The sequence below is a fragment of the Tubulanus polymorphus genome, chromosome 9 (assembly GCF_964204645.1).
Source record: "Tubulanus polymorphus chromosome 9, tnTubPoly1.2, whole genome shotgun sequence".
Taxonomy (NCBI): domain Eukaryota; kingdom Metazoa; phylum Nemertea; class Palaeonemertea; order Tubulaniformes; family Tubulanidae; genus Tubulanus; species Tubulanus polymorphus.
In genome coordinates, this window is record NC_134033.1 from 8,816,430 (window position 1) to 8,839,545 (window position 23,116).

Here is a 23,116-nt window from a genome sequence, read left to right on the forward strand (position 1 = left end):
AAACTAAACTTAGGCCTAAAGAATAGAAGAAACAGAAACCTAGTTCAACTCAGGCTTTATATTTCCTATGATACAAAAGAAAGCCCTACACTTGAGGATCATCTTCCAATACCCAAGAATCAGTTTTCATCCATTTGGGACTTGGGACCTCAAGGGAGATTGCATTCATATTTCCTTCATTGATCCATTCATGAATGGCATACAGTTATTTTGGGATTATTAGTTATTTTTAGCCCACTTGGGACTTAAGTCCCAGCAGGCTATTGTGTTCACTTTTTGTCAGTCATCGGTCCATCCGTCCGTAGATGGAATCCAGTTATTTTGGAAAGTTTTTAAGATGCTTCAATGTAATGTCTTGATATTTGGGCTACACATGTATCTACCCTAGACACATCTTCAGCCCAAAAACTGGCTCTGTCAGAATCAAGATCGCCGACTGGCAGCCATTGTTGTTCGCCAAAATCAGCACTTTTTACACATTTTTGAACTTTTTGAGGGAAATTTTGAAGACGCATAGATCAATTACCTTGATCTTTCGTTTATATTTGAATCCCCCAAGGGTTCATCAGCGTAAAAATATTGGCCCGATCGGATTCAAGATGGCTGTCCTATGACCTTTTTTGTGAACAAAAATGTCAATTTTGGCTGAATTCTGAGTCCTCTAGCTTCCGACTGGTTTGCCATTTCTCACTGCAATTTGAGATGGGTATTCTTTGGAAAGGGATCTATTATACCTGTGACAGGTATTTTTGATCATCCAATTATGATGCAATTGGTGGCCATCTTGGTGTCATCAGTACTCACTGGTAGGCAGAACAAAGTTTTTCCACATTATATTGATGCCTAAGCATATTTTGTTAGCACAATCAATTGGAAAGTTGTAGCGCATAATGTGTCCTATGATACTGGTGAGTTTCAAGGTCATTGCCTTTTGTATATGGCCACCAGGAGGCGTTGAATGATACAATAACTTAGTATTTCTATATTATATTAGTACCTATGCATATTTTGTAACCACAATCAATTGCAAAGTTGTAGCTCTTGACATGTTCTATGATTGTGGTAGGTTTTAAGGACATTAGTTCTATATGGTAACCAGGGGGCGTTGAGTTGTAGAATAACTTAGTATTTCCATATTAAATTGGTAATGAGGCATATTTTGTTGTCACAATCAATAACAAAATCGTAGCTGCTGACATGTTCTATGATTGTGGTGAGTTTCAAGGTCATCGGCTTTTGTATATTAGCCACCAGGGCGAGTTGAACAATACAATAAGTTAGTATTTTTAGGGTTTCTGCTGCTTTGCAGAAACCCTCTTGTAATACTCTTGATTATTACCTTTTCCACTTTCCAGACAATTTTTTTTTTCATAATATTTATCTCCTCTCAGATTTGACTACTAACAGCTTATAAACATAATTTTCATTTCTGACAGAAATATAACTAAACGTCTGACCATTTTGAATTTGCGTATAGTAATTTATTAGGCCTATGAGTTAATCCCGTGTAATTACCGGTTCTAAACAGCGACAAGAATAACGCAAAGCATTGTCATCTATTGATAAAAGTACATCCCGAAAAGCCTACAAATTACCGGACAACCACTAGTGTCAAACTCAATTATAAATCACGGATTCGGACTAATTATTAGTCCGGATCCGTGATTTACCTTGAACAATAACTACAGCCGGTGTGCAATAAGTGTTTTATTAATAAAATAACATGATGGATGGTTGAAATCATTTTCGGCTTAAATTTATCGCGAGCTTCAGAACTTCAATGAATTTCACGAAACCATGTTCCCTAAAATGAGTCAATTGAATTATTCTATCGTAAATCAATTTACGTTGGCTACATTTCCTGGAGATTTCTGGCTCAAATCAACGTAATATGGGCAGAAATGGTAGGAATTTTGATACAGAATTTTACTTCCGCGTTCACTTGATCACTCAGATCGATGTCAACGAGAGCAGAGTTTATGTAATCTAAGGTGAGAATCCGTTAACCAGCGAATGTTTTACATGATATATATAATATGAGTACTCGGTGAAGGAATGGTCATTGTTGGCTAGCTACTTTCATTAGCACTTTTGGGGGATACGCCTAGATTAGATTTAGGCCCTAAATGTAGTGAGAAGAGCCAGTGGAAAGCCTAATTAGTTAGTAAGGGGCTGGCTTACACTCTATTTATTTTGATTACTTTCTTTCAAGCTATTATTTGTGGAATGATCTGGTCACTACGGTCATCAATTCCTTTGCGGATTCTTGTAGCTGGTGGAAATTGATTTAAACCAGAGTGTGCAAGTGTACGTTTCAAATCAAGTTTTTTGTCATTGTCGTAACTAAGCTCAACTGTCTTAGATGCTGTAAGTACTTGACATTTTGTGTAATTGTTTTTTAGGATCATCTGTGTTGATGGTTATAGAATGGTCCTGAGAGTAGCTTTCTGTTAGCTCTTGGTGGCACAAATTGTAACCTCTGGATATACAAAGCTGATATTTTGTCAATAGGTGGAAAATGGATGGTGGAATTGATATGGCCGGTTTCGTCCATCAGCTCTAAGCCATTTGGAAGTACTGGAAGAAAATGTGCATTTCTATAAATTTTTTGCCATTCTACTAATTGATGCTTGACCCAGTTTTATGACATCACAGGGAAAGCCCTTCAGAAGGGCGAAGGGCTTTCCCAGTGACATCATTATAGAGAACTGTTCTACTACGTACTTGTGACTCAGTTGATATCCATGGTAATGGGTTTTACACGGTGTACCAGGATGATTTCATCTTTATCAGCTGTTGATACGTAATTGCAAATCCTAGAACAAATCAATTTTTCTGCTCAAAATTAAAATGTTCTCAGTTGATCCTACTGGACCCATGGTCTTTTATCTCAATTGCCATGTTTACAATATTTGGATTAGCAATCAGTTGTGATATTAACGTACATGCATAATTGTATTCATTGTTATTATGAGATGATAATTCATGGGCGTCAAGAGTCCTGCGACATACCCTTGATATGAAGCTTTTTAAAGTTTATCAGAGACTTTTTTGGAGTTAACTAAATAGCCCTTGAAATACCAATTCCAGATGGCTTAACAGTGTCTATGCTCTGCGAGACAGTAGTTATAAATTTTTCACGACAAACGCACGATTTAAATTGGCCTCCTACAATTTCTATTATACTTTCTTTCATTCCTGTATGATATTATATAACTGAGTAATTATTTCATTTGATTGCTTAATTACAGGTAGAAAGAGGTCAGATGGCATGAAAATCGACGGTGGCTGACTAATTGGCGCGGGTTGATAAAGCGTTGAGGTTTTAAAAGGTGTTGCCAAAATACTTGTATCATCAGGGGTAGACAAATTATCCGAACTTGTTGATTGTCAGTTGATTTTGCTGTAATCATTTCGTCTGGATAAATCGACACATACTTTATTTCAAAATCTGTGTTCAGTGGATATTTCCGTCGAGTACTGTACCCTTTCCTATGGTTTTTGCCAATATTTTCTGAATTTGGATTTCTTTCAATGAAATAAAAATCTATTTGACTAATTTTTATGTATTCAAGCTTGTATTTGAATCTGAAATTTAGAAAATTATTGACTCATAATCAAACATCCTATTCATTATGAAAATCACAAAACTTGGTATAAGTATAGACATGTGTGTAATATGCCAATCTGCATGATTAGTTCATACAACTGCCACTAGGGGACTGAAAACAACGATTTTTGCTCGTAGCTCCTTAACCATTGGCGATAGAATCGTGGTTGAAATGTGTGGTTAGTAGGCCTTTGTAAAATACTTGTATTGATGTATGGTTTAAGTAGGTAATTTATATGGTTCTCCAGTAGCGCCACCTACAAGTTGCTGGAAAGGTAATAAGCGGATAAAGGGATGTCTATGAAAATTGATACACATGTACCTGGATGTAAAATACAACGAACCCCTCACACAATTAGTTCCTATTCTCACCACTATGCGGCATAATTTTAAAAATTCATTTTAGCATCCGTTCTTCGATTGTAATTCAACCATTTTATTATAGATATCACAAAACCTGGTATGAGTACATTTTGTATAGTATGCTAACCAGCCAAATTAGTTCATACAACTGCCACTAAGGAATGGTAAAAACACTGTATCATCGTTATATTCAAAGTTAATTTCCCTAAGCTTGGTACATTAGTACTTTGCACTTAGTAGTCATGTGAGTCGACAATATGATCAGTGCTGACCCCTAGGTGGGGCTCTCCTTCAAAAAAATGGTACGCAATGAACTGATTTCAGTGAAATGTTTTGCAAGCTTCCTAGTACGACACTTATACGACAGTTATAGATAGGGACTCCTCTAGCGACCCTTTTTTATTGACAAGTTCATTTAAGTATGAACATGTTCTAGTGATTTGGATATCGTCAGAGCCATCCTTTTCGTTTACTAAAGACATAAACAACGAATGATCAACCGCGTGGCAGCAGTCTTATTTTGTCATTGGAAAATTGGTCTCAGATGCGCCAAAAACTCCTTGAAATTTCAAAATTTCCTCGGGGAGGGGGCTCCCAAACCCCCTTTAGGGGCTTCGCACCTTCGGTGCTCGCGGCTGCTAGTTAGCCTCTAATACTTTATTTCAAATTTTTCCGTGTTTTTTAAATGCCTCTGTTTTCATCCCTGATCACTGCTTTGCAGCTATATTTCTATATTATATTCTTACCTATGCATATTTTGTTACCAAAATCAAATGGAACGCTGGTCTATTATTGTGGTGAGATTCAAGGTCATTGGTTTTTGTATATGGCCACCAGGGGGCATCGAACAATACAATACATAGTATTTCCTTAAAATATTGGCACCTAGGCATATTTTGTTACCATGATAAATTGAAATGTTGTAGTTCATAACATGTTCTATGATAATGGTTATTTTCAGTCATTGGGCTTTGCATATGGTCGCTAGGGGGCGTTGTATAGTAGAATAACTTAGTATTTCCATATTATAGTGGTAAATTAGCAAATTATGTTACCACAATCAATTTCAAAATCGAAAAGTCTTTTCACCACGAGTTGACGGGCGGCCTTTCTCCACCTCAAAGAGCAGCTACTGCTGTGAGCTGTAAGATAAATGCTACACAAATGATCCATCACAGCTGACCCACTGCAGCCTAGAATCCACCAAGAGTGAATAAAACTACACACACAATAAACTTGCATCTGAGCCACTCAGTTCTTAAATATTACACAAGTCAGTTTAAAATGCAAATGATTTGGTTGAAAAATTCATTATAATATCAGCAATCATTCTTCCTCTGAATCAGATTCAAACTCGGTATATAACATGGATGCATCAGCAAAAGATAGTGACTGGGTAGAAGATTGGAGCTATCTGTGCCATCTTATGATCTAGATATAATAGTGCCACTTCAATGGGTGAAAACCACGAAAATAACCATATTTCAGTTATGTAAATACATAGCTGTGAAAACACATTACAAAGATATGTGACTTGACATGTGTTAAACTCAGAAATATCTTCCTTCATTCATTTAATGCTTTGTAAAATAAGCAAAATCCTCGAAAATTCTCTGCTTTTAACAACTGCAACTGTTTTATAGGGATCACTGCCAGGCTTTGCCATCCATCAACTCTATGCATCATTCAAGAAGAGTGTATAAAACAACAAGATAAACTTATATTCTATATTCCTAAGACTGCATGTCTTGCGATATCTTGCTAGTTATGCACTCTTGCTGAATCTGAGTACAAAATCATAGCAACAAGCCACTTAACTGGCATGCACTCTGACACAGAGTTCAGTACCGTAAAGTGATACCTCTGTGGTCAAAAAGCCGCCCGTCAACTCGTTGTGAATAGACTTTAGCTGCTGACATGTTCTATGATTGTGGTGAGTTTCAAGGTCATTGAATTTTTTCAAGGTCATTGGATGGGGGCATCGATTATTGAAATTGTTATATTGTTAAGCATTTGAAACCACTTTCTAGTGGGCATGTTGTCCCTGGACCCCTAGTGTTATTTTGTAATCTCTGATGGATTTTTGTGGTTGAGTTGCCTAGCAACGCTGACCTCTATGTTTGAGTGGTTTGACTTGCACTTCATTTTCCCAGTTTTCTCTGTTATTTGACACAAGATAGCTTTGTTACTTGCTCAGTCAGTCGCAAATTTGTTGCGCTTTCTTGAGTTTGTTGAAAGAATGAATTTATTTCTGAAAGAAGAAATTGAAGGAAATCTGTAAAATGATAATTAATTTCCCACCTGATGTCATATCTGGATATCCCTTGACTTTTGCGCACCGATATGGCTTGGTGGTTGGCCTTTCTAAAAAACGGAATTCATACTCGTTGAGGTGTGCCGCTACTTGTTGTATTGTATATCGTAGGCCGAGAAAAATTTTTTGATGTAATTTCAATTAACAACATATGTTTGGTTATGATATGGAGCCCGGGCAAGCACATAAAACCAGCACTTCTCATGCATGTAAGAAGCGAAGATTTGTGTTCAGAAATCTGGTTCATCATGTATCACGTGACTAATACAGTTTTCAAATCCTCACAGAACTAAATGAAATTAATTATTTTCATTCGATTTACTCTAACTAAAATTCAGAGAAAGATGAGAAAGATTAAAAAGCATCTTACACCCTGCTGAAAATTCCATGTTGAGGCGCGACGTAGTTTGCAATATTTACTGCAGAGCTGTGATGATAGCGCCCTCGTTTTAGTGACACGTGTAGCTCACCAAAATCAACGAAGCCATTAATCTTAAGATAAAGAATTATCTATTAATAGAAAAAGATTTGTTTGAAAATATTTGAACTAAGATTATTATGCATATACCCGGGGTTATCTTGACGAGAAAAACGTTAGTATCAATATGCAGATTAATTTCTAACAATACTAAATTGCGTTAAAAAACACCATACAGGCGGAACAATACTTTACTTCCTGGTTTTATTTTTAGATCTAAAATTGTATTTCAAGAGCGATTTCTGTTTTTTTAGTTGATTTGGTTTTGGGGAGGAATATTTTTATTAGCACTACAGAAAATATCATTGACCATTATGCAAAGTCCAGAAAAATAGCTTTTTCTTAAATCGGATGGATGACCTTGATATGCTAATTAGCCATGTGCTCAAACTACAAATTCAATCAAATTTTGTTCTGCAAAAAATATCAAATCCAATTCAATTTTGTTTTATACAATTCAATTCTATTCCGCATTAAAATCAATAAGACCAAGGGAAAAGATTTATCTGAGGTATTTGTTCCTGCTAGATCCAGTCGCTGTCTGTGCTACTTTTGTATTCTACGATTGTATTGTGTAAATTATTGGGTATTGACTCTCAGTGTATTTTGACAAATTTAACCCACAGAATTTGCCATTTTATGAAAAGCTGACAGGCTGGCCATAGTGCCCCTTGGGGCTCTTGTTATCATCCCTTGAAAATGAGAGGATAGTGGTTATAGCCTTCAGGAAAAGTTGAGATTGCTAAATGGTAAAAGCGTCTTACAAAACCTGTGCTATAATCTCTGGCATCGAGAAGAACACAAAGCACTGTATTGGTTTAATATAATGATAATTATGTTATCTGTGTTAGGTGAATATATGAGAGAAATCCCACAATATATTTAGCCAAAGATGAAAAGTTCTTGAATATTTTGAGCAGCGCTTTGGCAGACTATTAGCCATCATCATCTATATTAGCCGACTTGGTCACTTCATTTGACTAACACCATCCAGCCCAGCTTGAATTGCTAGACATTCAACACAAGCAATGCACCCTTACACATCAAATTGATACGCCCTTGCCATTCTGACAAAAGCTTAATGTCGAGAGAACGATGAAGTCAGCGTTGATACAGGCGTGGATACAGACAGCAGATCGATTGTTGCATGAGGAGTATGTTGTGGTTCACTTTTTCGGTAATAATGGGTGTCTTCTTAACCTGGCTAACTAAATAACTTGTAATAATTTGTGGTTATTATGGATACCTGAGATGTCCTTGATGAAAACGAAATCATCAATAGCATTTTCTTGCTAATTAATTGAAAGCTATTTTTTCTTATCTTGAAAAGGATTTTTAGGGTTTTCTGTTTCTTCACAAAAAAAACCCTTATTGAAATTCTGGTAATTATTGTTTTTGTCCCCTTTTTCACACAGTTTTTGTTAAAAGGGCATAGGCTTTCTTAGTTTACCGCTGTTGCCGATACAATCCATATGATATCCTTCAGCTCACTTCAGTTTCCAGACACTTCATCTGGATTTTTATGAATCAACTTAATAAAACTACTGCCGAGCCTTAAATATCGTCAATTTGGTCCCGTTCAATTAGTTGCCATGTTGTTGCCATTTGTTGCCATGTGTTGTCTTGCGACATTTCTTTCTTCTTTTTGAAGAAGAGCTATTCCTTTTCTCCTGCACAATCAATTCAAAGTCAATTTCATGAATTTATTGCTCACCGACGCTAATGGGTCCGAGTCCAAGAGTTTAAGAGTCCGGCATTCGCGAGTCCGACAGGTTTACTTCTTATACCGCTTAATTTTAGTATATTGCTGATCTGTTCATGTAACTAAAGGCGTCAAAAAATAGTAGCTGTTGGCTACTAGAAATACGTTCGACTACATTCTGACAATTCAGCTTCAGAAAGAAAAGAAACGACAGAGAAGTATCGATAGCCTACTATGGACCACACAGAGGCCTGTGCCGGTTAGTGCGCTCTGGAACTAAAATATACTGGTTGGTAAATTGGTTTGGTTGTGAAGTGTAGAAACTAAGAAAGCCTACTGGTATTTAAACGTCTATAGGCCTATTATAGTAGCCAATACCATTTTGAGTACGAAGTTGTTACCTGTACCAGACTTTACGGTGATCTCCACGGGTTAGCCGGACGTGAGTTCCCTACAAACGCTGTTCGTGAGTTCCTATAATCTACGTACGCACATGTGTGAAAGAATGGGGTTTGGGCTTAGGTGAGGCTATATATGTAAATTAACTTTCATCAACCCTGCAGTTACGTTCTGTTGCTCGGTGAGAAAATCACTGGACTACTGCTGGCGTCTGTCCGTCCGTCCGCCCGCATCAGCTTGTGAACGCGATTCTAGACAAACTGTTGATTGCAGGACTATGATATTACACAGTATGATTACCCCTAGGGAGAGGATGTGCCCTATTGGTTTTGGGGTCCAAGAATCAAAGGTCAAGGTCACTACAGGTCATTCATGTGAAACCTTGTGAAAGCGATTCAAGAAGAACCGTTGATCGCATGACTATGATATTACGTATTATGATTACCCCTAAGGAGAGGATGTGCCCTATCGATTTTGGGGGCCAAGGATCAAAGTTCAAGGTCACTTCAGGTCCTTCATTTGAAGCCGTGTAAACACAATTCAAGAAGAACCATTGATAACAGAACAATGCTATATCATAGTATGATTACCCCTGGGGAGAGGATGTGCCTTAGTGATTTTGGAGTTCTAGGGCCAAAGGTCCAGGTTAGTAGGTCTTATCCGTAAAACCCTGTAAACTCAAATCTTCAATAACCATTGATAGCCGGACAATGATATTTCATAGTATGGTTATCCTGGATACACTATCATTTTTCAAAATTAAAGATCAGTGTCTTCAGGGGTCATTCCCTACTGGCTATTTCGGGGGACGTAGATACATAGTATCAAATTGCCTTGTTTTCGTTTGGTTTCGAATCCCAATATTGCAAGTCCGACCGTCAACCTACATACAGCTCACCTGTGGAAATCACCGTACAGTCACGTACGGGTAACAACAGCGTTTTAAGTATTAAGTCCGTACGACACGCATATGTAATACAAACATAACTTTTTCCCGCTCATCGGCCCTACAATGACGTTACTATACTGGTGCCATTATCACATTGATAGGATTTGGGCAGGACTAGCCTAAAGTCCAATTCAGTCTATGCACTATTCACTCAATATTATTAAGACAAAACAGTGAAGTATTCACACGCAGAAAGGCTAATTGATTTGAGCCATGCAATTCAATTTTACTCAGGCCTTTTCAGAGCTGCTGACATTAATAGTTAAACCTAGATCCAAAACATTCATGTGGTCACGGCTTGTATACCAAAAATCATTATAGGCCTGTACAATTTGCTGTACATAGTTTGGTATACTGATTTCTCCAATCTTGACTCATAAGTGTACGGTACAGCTGTACGTATTATACCAATGGGAATAGGGCCTATTGATTATTCCTGCTTTAGAATATTGAAATGAGCCTAACGTTCATTCGCATATCCAACATCGGATCCAACACTTGAATGTACTGTATACAATATAGGTTTTCATGTTCTATGAATATTTTGCAGTTCAAATGGGCATATGCTGATTCCAATGTGAAACACATGAAGTTAAATGGTCAAGGGCAGTCAACACCAAGGTAACTCTCTTCAACCGATGTTCGGATGTTACATCATACCATAAAAGACCTGATTCTTTCAACTCGAGCAAAGTGATTCAACATGATCGACATAACACTGGAATAGGTTTGCGGTGACTAAGAGTTATTTTCAATTAGGCCTATGTACTTATAAGTCAATTTGGATTTGATTGTAATTGAAACTCTGTAACTGTTATCGAGAAACAAGTAAGACAAGTGGAAAGAACTACTTTTATGAATTCAGTATCTGAATCCATACAAGCTATCGGCCCGAAACCCACACAAAATTGATTCATAATGTTATTGATTGAATCTACACTACAATAAATGTATTTATTCAAATATTTCAATAAAAAGATTAATTCCTTAAATCTATTCCAAATCCTAATATGTTGTTATCTGTTAATTTACTCAACCTATCGACTCAGCAGATTAAGATGAGTTAGCACAGATCCATTTTTTAAGTGTGGTGATAATACAGTATCATAATGTTTGAATGCCAAAATAAATGCCTGGTTGAATCAATTCATATTTGTTGATTGTACGTCCGTGTAATTTCGATTTCCAAGCTGAATCACATGGGACGTTTACACAGTGGCTGCATATTAGTTTCGAATCTGTTAATACATTTTATTCTATGTATCGATTTGTAAATTTTCTACAATTCCCATCATCCTGAATGGCTCTGCAGAAAACCCGTTGTGGCTGCTTTGCAGCTATATTTTTCATTGAAATCAAAAATATTCTGATAAATAAAAAACCCTTGCTCCACTATGTATGTATAAGTAAAAGGCCAGTTTTGAATTTGTTGATTGAATTTTGACTAAGTTTTTGTTACTGAACTAACCTAGAAAGAGCATCTCTTTAAGTGTTTTTGAATTTTATTTTTACGCAGAAACCTGGGACTGCATCGCAACTGTATTTTTTATAGACACAGCTCACAATATCATCGAATACATCGAAACGATTATGAGAATACTTAAGCCTGGAGGAATCTGGATCAATCTCGGTAAAAAACAATTATTCAAATCTTGTATGTGTAATCCTATGTTATTTCATATCTATAATTCCCATAAGTATTGTTCATTCTTTGAATATTCTAGACCTTCAAAAACATATTTACTCCAAATTGAATTTTTCAACCCTGGTTGGTCTGAGTGACACTATTATATACACAGCGTGTGTTGTGTACCATGCCTCATTAGCGTTCTTTGTAGTTTAAAATTTAAAATATGTGCAATTTGGTAGGTCAAATGGGAAAACGTTTAGATATGATTTTTGTAGCATGGAACCTAATTGTTGTTGATTTGGCCACTGAATTAAAATGTCTGTCGCGCATGCTCTTTGTGCCGATAATAATCCCTTTTTAGTCCATTTGGAACTTTAGTCCCAGCACGCTATTGCGTCCGTCCGTCCGTCCGTCATAGCGTCCGTCTGTAGACGGAATCCAATTATTTTTGGAAGTTTTGAAGACGCTTCAAGGTAATGTCTTGATATTTGGTTTATACATGTATCTACCGTAGACACATCTTCCGTCCAAAAACTGGCCCTGCCAGATTCAAGATGGCTGACTGGCAGCCATTTTTGTTCGTCAAAATCAGCACGTTTTATACATTTTTTGTCAATGGTCTGGCTAATCATAATCATTCTTATGCTTTATACACTACGCTCAAAGCTATTTTTAGCACACTCAATTTCAGTTGCCTGTAATTTCACTACTAATGGGTGAATTGAACAGATTAAGCAAAAATATATTTTGTAATTTGTTTTTCTTATGATGCGCAAAGTTGAAAGCTGTGGCTTTCATATTTTTTGAGAAATTAACCAAAAAGTGTCAAAAATTCGATTTATTTGAGCACGTTTTTTATGCAGCATCTTTATCTGTCCAAAATTACACATGAGAAAATGCAATGCTATTTACGTTGGAAGAACTTTATCTCGTCAAGATTCGATGCTTTGTTCGGTAGTTTCGGCGAAGCCCGAGATGTTGTAATGGGTCCAAAAATCGAATTTTTGCTAACAAATGAGGTTATAACTATGACACGAATTCATGCAATCTACTATGTTTATGTGCAAAATGTAGCTTCATCATGCGGCTAAAATCTGTTGGAAATTGAATTTTTGACGATATCGATTTGAGATATCGACGAATTTGTGGCGATTTTTAAAGAAATTTCAAGGAGCATTTTGTTTCATCAAACGGCTAGTAGGCCGATGTACAACGTTACATTGAAGTAAAATAACTGCTCCCTGCGGTTGGCTGAGCTCCTGCTGTCAATCAATGTAAGGGCATATTCGATTGACGCAGAAAAACTGGTCTTTTAATCTTCTCATCTATTAATCTGCTCGGTTCTAGTTTCTCATTTCCCAGTCATGGGAGAGTCTTATATGTTCATTTTTAATTTGATAGCCGTAGTATCGATTCCGTCTCCCCATATCTATTTCATTATGCAAATAACCAAAGATTCAATCGATATGCTACTTCACGGAAGATTATGCGCGCGCACAGTCGAATAGGCCCAAACCTCGTGTATACGGGATATCGACAAATTCAAGTTCTTGAATTACTCGTTTGATGGCGCTAGTCAGAACTGGAAATTGGAACCTAAATCCGCCATGCTCTAGTTCATTTGCAATGAAAATCTCTCGCTTCAAGTTTTCAATGAGCGATATTTTACTTATCATTTATCGTCACGCATAATCCTTGAAATATGTTATCCTACCGCTACGTTGGATATGATAAACCCTCACTGCAAAGGCTAGAAATCACTATAAATGTCCTAAAATTATCAAAAAACATTTTGCAATGGCTGACGATGTAAAGACTGGTTGCCTGGTGGCAGCACTTGACGGCCCAATTAAGATTGTTGGTTCGAGTCCTGGTATTTTTCATATTTTTATTATGAATCTACAAGTTTAGTCCTTCTAAAATCAATTTTATTTCATAAGATTATTTCATATTTATCAGTGTTGCCTGCAATATATTTACCTTAGAGTCTTGAACTCAACAACAAAGTGATGACACCTTGCACCAGTCATTACTTCCATTATCTGCTTCGAGCGTCATCGCTAAATTAGTTATTTTTGGTAGTTTTTTGACATTTCTAGTAATCTTTAGCGTTTGAAGTGAGGTTTTATCGAATTCAACACATTGTCAGGATATCATACTCAATGGATTATGCGTGCCGGTGTATAGTAAGTAAAATATCGCTACCTAAAAACTTGAAGCAAGAGATTTTTATTGCAAATGAACTAGAACATGGCGGATTTAGGTTCCAATTTCCGGTTCTGACTAGCGCCATCAAACGAGTAATTCAAGAACTTGAATTTGTCGATATCCCGTATTGCCGCGATGATTGCTGATTAGATGCCATGATGTTGTTCACCGAAATCAGCCGATTTTACACATCCATGAAGTGTTCAAGGAAAACCTTACAGATGCATCAATCAGGTGGCGCCTAGACATTTCAAAGATAACATTCTGTGCCCGAGATATTAAGATCCGTGGATCACTTGTATACAATTTGTGTTGACCCGGTTTGACTTCCATCATGACGTCATAGCATTAGTTGAATATGCAAATGAGGTGGATCAGCAGTTGCACGTTATTTCGCAAAAAAAATGGTGGCACAATTGAAGAGGTTGATATTCATCATTTCTAGCGCGAATACTGATACTCAAGGCGTATGATATAATGATTTATTGTGCGATGTGTTAAATGATTCATCCAGTTCTGAAATCCCGTGCACAAGGTAACGTTGCATCAAGATATCTGACGAAATTCTGGTTTCAAATTGCAGAAATTTACTTCCGTGTTCGCCCCACGCACGGCTGATTCACTGATGATACTGATCAGCTAATAGCATCGAATATTTTAAGATGAGTCATATATTTATGCGACTGGAATAATTGTTTTACCATCATTAATTGTAGTCATTGTAGTCATTTTATTGACGTTCGCATTAACGATCCTTTTTGGAGCCTGATTATTTGTATTAGTTTGTAAATCACGGCACAGTGATGAGCGTTTGCGTTGAAAACAGTCGCGTAACGACGATTTGTCTGAGTGAAGATGTAAGCTACTTAAAGCAATCCTATCGTGAAATCATTAAAAATCATGTCAGTCGATAAACTTTATTTCATCAGTAACTGGCACGGGCCTCAAATTTGCATACACTTGGGAGCTTCTGTCCTAATTGGGCCGTATGATCATGAAAAACCGCCCAGGCTCTCCCTTTGTACCGTTTTTTAATAAAACGTCGCTCATAGTTTTAATTGGTTTATATGTCATTCCCTGGATGTATTAAAATTATGAAAATTTATTTGTTGAGACAAAAATTCCCATGATCAATTTTTCGAAGGTTCCATTCTCGTTTAAAAGTCAGTCATCACTGACAAAAGTCCTTTTTGATATATTTTTTCTTATTAATTTTCAATGAAATGAATTTTTTCGGACTACATTTTTACTTCACACCAGTTTAGCGAGCCACTAAACCATTGGTCCTTTATTCAAGTTTCACGGGAAATTTAGAAGACGCTTTGATCGATTTTCTTGATCTTTCAGATGTATTTGTACCGAGGGCCGATCAGCATGAGAAAAATTGGGTCGGTTGGACTCAAGATGGCAGTCCTGTGACCTTTTTTGTGCCCAAAAATGTCAGTTTTGGCCTGAATTCTGAGTCCTGTAGCTTCCTAATGTCTTGCCATATTCACTGAAATATGTGATGAGTATTCTATGGAAGGGGATTTTTAAGACCTGAGACAGGAAATTGTGATCAGGCAATTGGCGGTCATCTAATGGTTTGCCTTTTTTCATTGCAATTGCTGATGGGTATTCTTTGGTCAGGCAATTATGACGCAATTTGCGGCCATCTTGGTGTCATCACTACTCATTCGTAGGTGGAAAAAAGTTTTTCCACATTGTAATGATACTTTAGCATATTTTGTCACAACAATCTATTGGAAAGTTGTAGCTCATGACGTGTTCTGTTATTGTGGTGAGTTTCAAGGTCATTGGTTTTTGTATATGGGCACCAATGGTGTTGAATAATACAATATTTTAGTATTTCTATATCATATTTGTACCTATGCATTTACCACATTCAATTGAAAAGTTGTAGCTCATAACATGGTCTATAATTGTGGTGAGTTTCAAGGTCATTAGTTATTCTATATGGTCACCAGGGGGTGTTGAATAATAGAATAACTTAGTATTTCCTTACTATATTGTTACCTAGTCATATTTTGTTGCCATAATCGAAAGTAAAATTGTGGCTCATGACATGTTCTATGATAATGGTGACTTTCAAGGTCATTGAGTTTTGCATATGGTCACCTGGGGGCATTGAATACTAGAATAACTTAGTGTTTCCATATTATATTGGTACCGAGGCATATTTTGTTATCATGATCAATTGCAAAACTGTAGCTGCTGATATTTTCTATGATTGTGCCGAGGTTCAAGATCATTGGTTCTTGTATATGGTCACCAGGGGGCATTGAATATTGAATATTATTGAATATTGTTAGATTGTTTAGAATTTAAAACCACTTCCCAAGTGGGCATGGTGTCCCTGCATCCCTAGTTGTGCCCAAATTCGGGGTCCTGTAGCTTCCTACTGGTTTGCCGTTTTAGCATTGGTTGATGTCTATGACATCATGCCAATGCTAGTAAATGAATCGAAAAATCGTTGTAAAAAAAAGCATAGCGACTTCATAGTAACTTCAAATTTTAACTCCGTTCTCGTAAAACAGTAGACACAGCTGAAAATGACTGAAAATAGTGTTTCAATTATTCCCTACAAGATAGCGTCGCCAGATTTCTGATTTAATGGCCCAAAAAGTACACTTTACCAAACAGTACACTTTTAGTGCTGGAGATAATTTGAAGATTTTGAATAATACCGCGCTAGTGTATTTACGGGAATACCACTACAGTGCGTCTACAGCGTTGAGCAGTGTATCGATAGTTACTAATATTTCATAATGTTTGGCAGGTGCTGCCATCTTTCAATAGAGATAAAAACAAATTACTAATTACACCAATACACCGCAGTGCGGTGTACTAGCAAACTCCATATCCGAATTATACACTGCACTGCGGTGTAGACGCACTGAAAGGGTTAACCACTTGATACATTACCACAGTATAATCTACCAATGCTTCAAGGCCCATGGGACTCTCGTTCATTGAAATTTGTAGCGGCTATTTTATGGATTGGGATCTTTAATACCTGAGACAGGTATTTTCGGACAGCCAATTATCGGACAGCCAATTATCATGCAATTGGCGGCCATCTTGGTGTCATCAATAATCGTTCGTTGGTGGAAAAAAGTTTCTCGACATTATATTGATACCTACACACGTTTTGTTACTACAATCAATTGGAATGTTCTAGCTCATAACGTGTTCTATTTATTGCTTTTGGCTAGGCAGATAACGCCCGAATCGACTTATGGTAGCGGCGCCGTAACATACCACCATCTTTGCTAAGCTCTCCAGAAAACGTAATTCGGCAGCGCTCGTAAATTATTGAAATATATCGTGGTTAATCGGGCATACGATCCAGTTGATATCAGAAACAGACGCAAGACGTTTGGGCCAGTGCTCTGATAAAAAACAACGTTGTTCATCGTCCGACCCCAGCTCTTGGTCAAGGTCTTGTTGTAGGTCATGATCTAGATTAAGATGAACCTATTCTCTGTCGCCTACCAGGCGTAGGTGCAAGGGTTCTCAGAAGAAACAGTGTCGATTAGTTCTAGATTACCAGTTGATAAACCGCCTGACTCAAGTGACATCAAAAATATGTAAGAATTCCCTTAAAGAACGGCTAAAAGGTATGGAACCCCCGGCTCCTAAACCTTCACCCGTACCGCCGGGGCTGTTGGGCAACCCACTAGATGGGGTAGTGTTTGATGATGTCAACAAATTTTCTGATGAGGAAAAATCTCGTGATCCAGAATATCCTTATCTTACAAGGGACAGGGATCGTGCTCCCCATCACCATCAACACTGGAAGAGACAGGGAACATTCCATTCATGGATGGTCAAAGAAGTTCTTTCTAGATACGGAGGAACCAAGGCCAAACCAAAACAAACCCAGCCTAGAGGCTCGGCTGCCAAAATCTTCAGTCAACCCGATGACACCGAAGAGTTAGTTCTGGCACCACATTCTGCATACAAAGAAGAATGGCGTGCTACTTAGGACACGACACTGTGGGGTTGAAAGCCTGGCAGTACAAGACTTATTAACGCCACTCCAGGTGCTGAGGACCCCGGATTCAAACCACAATGAGTTAGACTGATCGGTCAACTACAATAGGACTACCCAAAAAACCACAGCCCACCTTCACTATACCATAACGAGCAATGGGGGCGCTGCACCAATTAGCTCGAAGTATCTGTCAAATCGCTTCTTTTCCAAGATATTTCACTGGTTTCCATGGCCCAGGATAATCCAAATCCGGAGACAATGTCCGAAACTGTGGCAACTATAGAAAGAATTCTACAGTCTATGGCCAAGCCGTTGTGTCACCAAGTCCCTTTGGTTCTAAGAATCCAGGCAAAACCTAGCCTTGATCACAGATATAGCTTGTTAACGGACTCCTAACTTCCGGAACCGGTGAAAGTGGCGCTATACAGAGCACCGTTGGGCAATTCTTCAGAGGTTTTCTCCGGATGCTGCGCATTGGCTGAAGCGGAGGATGAGCAAATCAAACAAAAAAGCTCCAAGGGGGCTCAATACAACATTAACAATTATAACAGTTATTCTGAAAGCTTAATTGAATCTACACGCCTGGCCATTGCCAAGCGACAGCTTTCAAACCAAGGAATTTTTGGGGGCAGCCAGATATATCGTGATATACCACCAACTCCAGTACAACCCTGAAACCATCGACCAACAAATCACTCGCGCTGCTCACATACCCACAGAAAGAACACTCCAATACAACCCGCCCACGTCTGAAGAAACCGAAAGAATCCCCATCGCAGTCACCTACAGTGCGCGCCTACGCATCCAACGAATCATATCAGATCTCCAACCCATAATCGAAGAGGATGATCATCTACGCGACATACTACCACTAAGATCAGTCATCGCGTACCGCCAACCAGCAAACCTAAGAAAACTCCTCATCAGCAGCAAACTATCCACCAAAGAAGACTCAGATAGCAAATACACGCGCCCCTGCAACAAATCTAGATGTCAACTCTGGCCTCTCATCAACTCATCACCGACCGTCATCGCAGCCAACAACTCAAAGTCACTGGACCCTACACATGCGACTCCACCAACGTTGTTTATGCCATCACATGTGATATCTGCCCTGGAACCATCTACATCGGAGAAACTGGACAAACATTACGTCAAACGCTTGAACGGTCACAAATTTGATATCATACACAAGAAAATGGATAAACCTATCGGCGAACATTTCAATCTTCCGAACCACACCATCAGAAACTTGTACATAAATATACTCAATTTGTATTTGTATATTTCTCCATTGTACTTTTCAATTTTTACATTCCTCCAGAAGGTTCACCTTGGAGTAGAAACATTACCGATGCTTTAAGTCATATAGTTTCACACATATATATATGTTAAGCGAATATGATCTTACAATTTTATGTGGAGATCTAGGTAGGTAACCTCCAGGATATATTGATTGATGATGGATTACCAAAAAGAGTAGTTATTGATGAGATTTAAAATTTATAGGGAAAAACGTTTTGTGAGTTTCTGAACGATGTCGATTTCTTTGTATTAAATGGGCGTTTGAACAGCGAAAATGATAATTTTACTTGTATGTCATCGAGGGGAAAATCCGTAGTAGTATATATAGCCGTTCCAAGGACAACTATATATATTGTAAAGACTTCGGTTCTTCCAAGCATTGAATTGGCGAATAGAGCTTATTCTGGAAAAAACATAGGTATAAGAAGTAAGCTCCCTGACCATTATATGCTTATGGTAAGTGTTGATATATCACGGTTTATTGAGTTTCTAGACTATTCAAATGACAACAATAACACAGATCCAGCAGTGTGTAGACGTTACTATTTTGACAAAATCATAGAAAACTTTATGCAAAATGAAATTTTCACTGCGACAATAAACCAAATTAGTGAGCATCTGGAAACTTTAGAGGTTCGACAAAATGAACTGAATACAGTTTATAAACAATTGATTAAAGTATTAACTGCGGAAATGGAAAACTCTCTTAACTTCAAAAGCGTTTCTTACAAATCATTGGGCAAATAACTGAAGCTCAGTAAACTGTATTGGTGTCATGAACTAACCGACACATGGCAGAATGCGACTAGTAAACTGAAAATATGTAAATCCTACAGAGGTGATAGAAGGGCAAAAGATAATCTTTATTTTGAATTTGTCAACGCAAGAAAGTACTTTGATAAATTGCCACGACAATAAAAGGCAATACTATAACAAACAAGTCCGTGATTTAGATTTTATTACAGCAAAAGATCCTAAGGAATTCTAGAATAAGATAAACTCACTGGGCCCTAGAAACAAAAGGTCCATTCCTGCGAGTGTAAGAATAGGGCAATGGTGTAACTAACAATAGAGAGATTGTTGCTGACGAGTGGAAAACACAGTTTTCACGGCTCTACAAAAAACAACTGAATCAAAACAAAATTAATTAATTACGCCCCATGTTGAATGAGAAAATTACTAGAGAAAATTGCATGCTTCAAGATGAAAATACCTATTTTTCTGAATTGAACCAAAGATTTACATTAAATGAACTCTGAAAATTTACCAGATATTTAAAAAAGAAAAAATCTCCAGGAGTTGATAATATTCCAAATGAAATCCTTATACAACCTTCACTCTGGCCATGTCTCGTAAAATTGTTCAATTACTGTTTTTCAAATCATGTGATTCCTGAAGAATGGTCAAACTGTATTATAGCTCCAATACCAAAAAGCACATTAAAAGATCCATACATTCCTATCAACTATAGAGGTATTGCCCTTTCGTCTTGAGTTGGCAAACTTTACACTAGTGCATTAATTTGCCGGCTTTCAGCATCTTTAGAAGTGCACGATATTTTGTCTGATTGTCAAAACGGTTTTCGTAAGAATAGATCATGTCAGGACCATGTATTCACGCTGACAAGTAAGCTTATTATAAATCAAAATACAATTGAAGGGAAAGATACCTACTGCTGTTTTGTGGATTTTGAAAAATACTTCGATTTTGTAGATAGAAATTTACAACTTTTTAAGATGTTGAAGATTGGTATAGGAGGGAAAATGTTTTGGGCTATCCATGGTTTATACCAAAACACAAGATGTAATATAAAAATATCGCCAGATTTTGATAGCGGTAAGTTCAATATTGAAAGTGGAGTCAGACAAGGTGACCCAATTTCTCCAACCTTAGCGAGTTTATGTTTAAACGATCTTCTTCTTAACTTATATGCTCAGAATCAAAACTTAACTACTAATGTTTTAGCCTACGCTGAGGACATTGTGCTGATTGTCAACTTGGAAGAGGAGTAACAAAATTTGAATGATAAAACTTCCCAGTGGTGAAGGAAATGGCTTCTCTCAATTAACACAGGAAAAACTAACACTGTTCATTTTAGGCAAAATCGGAAGAAACTAACAAACTTTGTTTTTTACTGGAATAACCAAGAAATAAACAAGGTTGAATCTTAAAAATATTTAGTTGTATATTTAGATTCACATTTAAATTTCAAATTGCACTGTGAACGACTAGCGTCTGCTGGTGGAAAAGCTCTTGGCAGAATTATATGTAAATTTAAACTGATCAAAAACATTGGTTATAAAACTTTTACTAAATTATTTGAAACAAGTGTTGATTTAGTCATTAGTTATGGAGCTGAGATTTGGCGATCGAAGGAGTCCGATATGGTTGAGCGCGTTCAGTATAGAGCCTGTAGATTTTTGGTTTACCTTTGTCAGCGATATGATGTTAGCATTGAGCCAATTCATGTAAAATCGTAGTTCATTTTTTTTGCGAGCATTTTCATTGGTTCTCGGGTTAAACAACGTATAATCGATGCGATTGAAGACATTGCAAACCTCCGTCGATGACATTGTCTCAACTGAGTTAAAATTCTATGAAAAACTGTTTTTGGCGGGAAAATTCTTAGCTCTCGTGTATAAAATTGCAATGACCTCGATTGGGGGCGTCGTCTCTACGAGCGAATGGGATTGGCTGTTTTTGGGATATACAGGGAATTCCGGCGCTACCATACTAAAATAATTATGGGAAAGCCATAGAATGGTGAACGTTTCATTGGACTAGGTGCCATATACGTGCGAATTTCAAATGCTCATTGCTGGTGAGAATGTAATTATTATCCGCCATAGGTATTGTTTCTTTTTAATACCCAGTGATTGTTTTGATTGAGGTGTAAGCGAATATTCACTTACACGTGGCCTCCACGTGCGCGCGGAGTGCTACATGACATACACACAAGCTCGTACAGTACACTACTAAGGGTGATGCTGTAACGCGTGCACGTTTGACACGAAAATAGGCTGAATAATCATAGCAGAAGATGAGCGCTGTGTTTTCTGTTCGATAGAATTTGTAATAAATTGTAATTTCTTGTGACCTGAAAATACTAAGCAGCAAACTAAAAGGTCTGTCGAGGTCTGAATATTGTAGTGGTAAATTCCAGGATTTAAACGATCTAATAGCTGATTTCTTCTGTAACGGTATTTTAGCTTCCGCGGCCAACATTGGAAGAGGTATCCAAGACCCAATATTCAGCCACCCTCTGATATGTGACATGAATTTTAGGCCATCCCAAAATAATGGTCTGTTTGCCGAACCCGACCGACCCGACTTCAAAGGTACCGAGTGAAAACTTTTTTCTGGGATTCATTGAAATAAATTTCATTTTTGATAAAAAGGGCCGACCGACCGACCCACTGCCGACGTATGAGCTACATATGTTTGAATTCAAGTGTGCATTGTCGGAAAACATGCCTTGACATGTGGCCTGGTTTAGGTTTTCCAGGAAACTGGCAGTGTTCCAATAAGCTGCCATTCATTCTAATAGTGACTATATTAAAGCTGGTAACGTAAAAGCGCGCACATATTCAATGTACTGTTTATTTTTTAACACAGAGATGACGCTCTGGACGAAGTTATAATTGTAGAATAATTCTTGAAATCTACGCTATTAGACAAATTTTTCCCGTGCACAACGTAGATGATTTGTTGCGATATTGTTTCCATGTAAAAAAGCCCAATGGTGAAAAATTTGTTTTTGTTGCCCAAAAGTTTTGCCAAAAAAATTGCTACCTACCTACCTACCAAATCATGCTGAAAAGTTGAGTCCGTTTTACGGCAAACAGACAATTATTTTGGGATGGCCTTATTTGAATATTTTTTCATATTGTGAAACATATTTTTTTGAAAATGTAAGTTTCCCTGCCGCGCCTACCTCTACCCTACAAAATATTGGGCGTGGACCGTAAACAAATGTATATGTTTGGTCTTATTTGACTACAAAATAATTCTTTAAGACAGATAAAAAACAATATTAACTTGTGGAACTTTGAAGTCACGAATTAAAAAGATTTTTCAAGCAATGCCCTTATTCCAAACAACCTCTAGCTTTCAAGGTAAACCACACTTTGCCCATGGGCAATTTATTTTTAGGAGTTAATC

At 37.4% G+C, this 23,116-nt stretch overlaps 1 protein-coding gene across 6 annotated transcripts in view; it reads left to right on the forward strand.

The window, feature by feature from the left end:
• Positions 1–23,116, forward strand: part of LOC141911138 (carnosine N-methyltransferase-like) — a 64,675-nt gene that overhangs the window by 34,976 nt on the left and 6,583 nt on the right. For 4 of the 6 annotated variants that reach the window (XR_012619981.1, XM_074802105.1, XM_074802107.1 and 1 more), the window contains exon 6: positions 11,332–11,445. The exons of 1 other annotated variant lie outside the window; for it this stretch is intronic. Coding sequence is in view for 4 of the 5 variants with exons in the window: in XM_074802105.1 (XP_074658206.1) it covers positions 11,332–11,445 (114 nt within the window). In the remaining variant the exon portion in view is untranslated. The remainder of the gene's footprint in view (positions 1–11,331; positions 11,446–23,116) is intronic. One more of the 6 variants, XM_074802106.1, reaches the window with a different exon arrangement.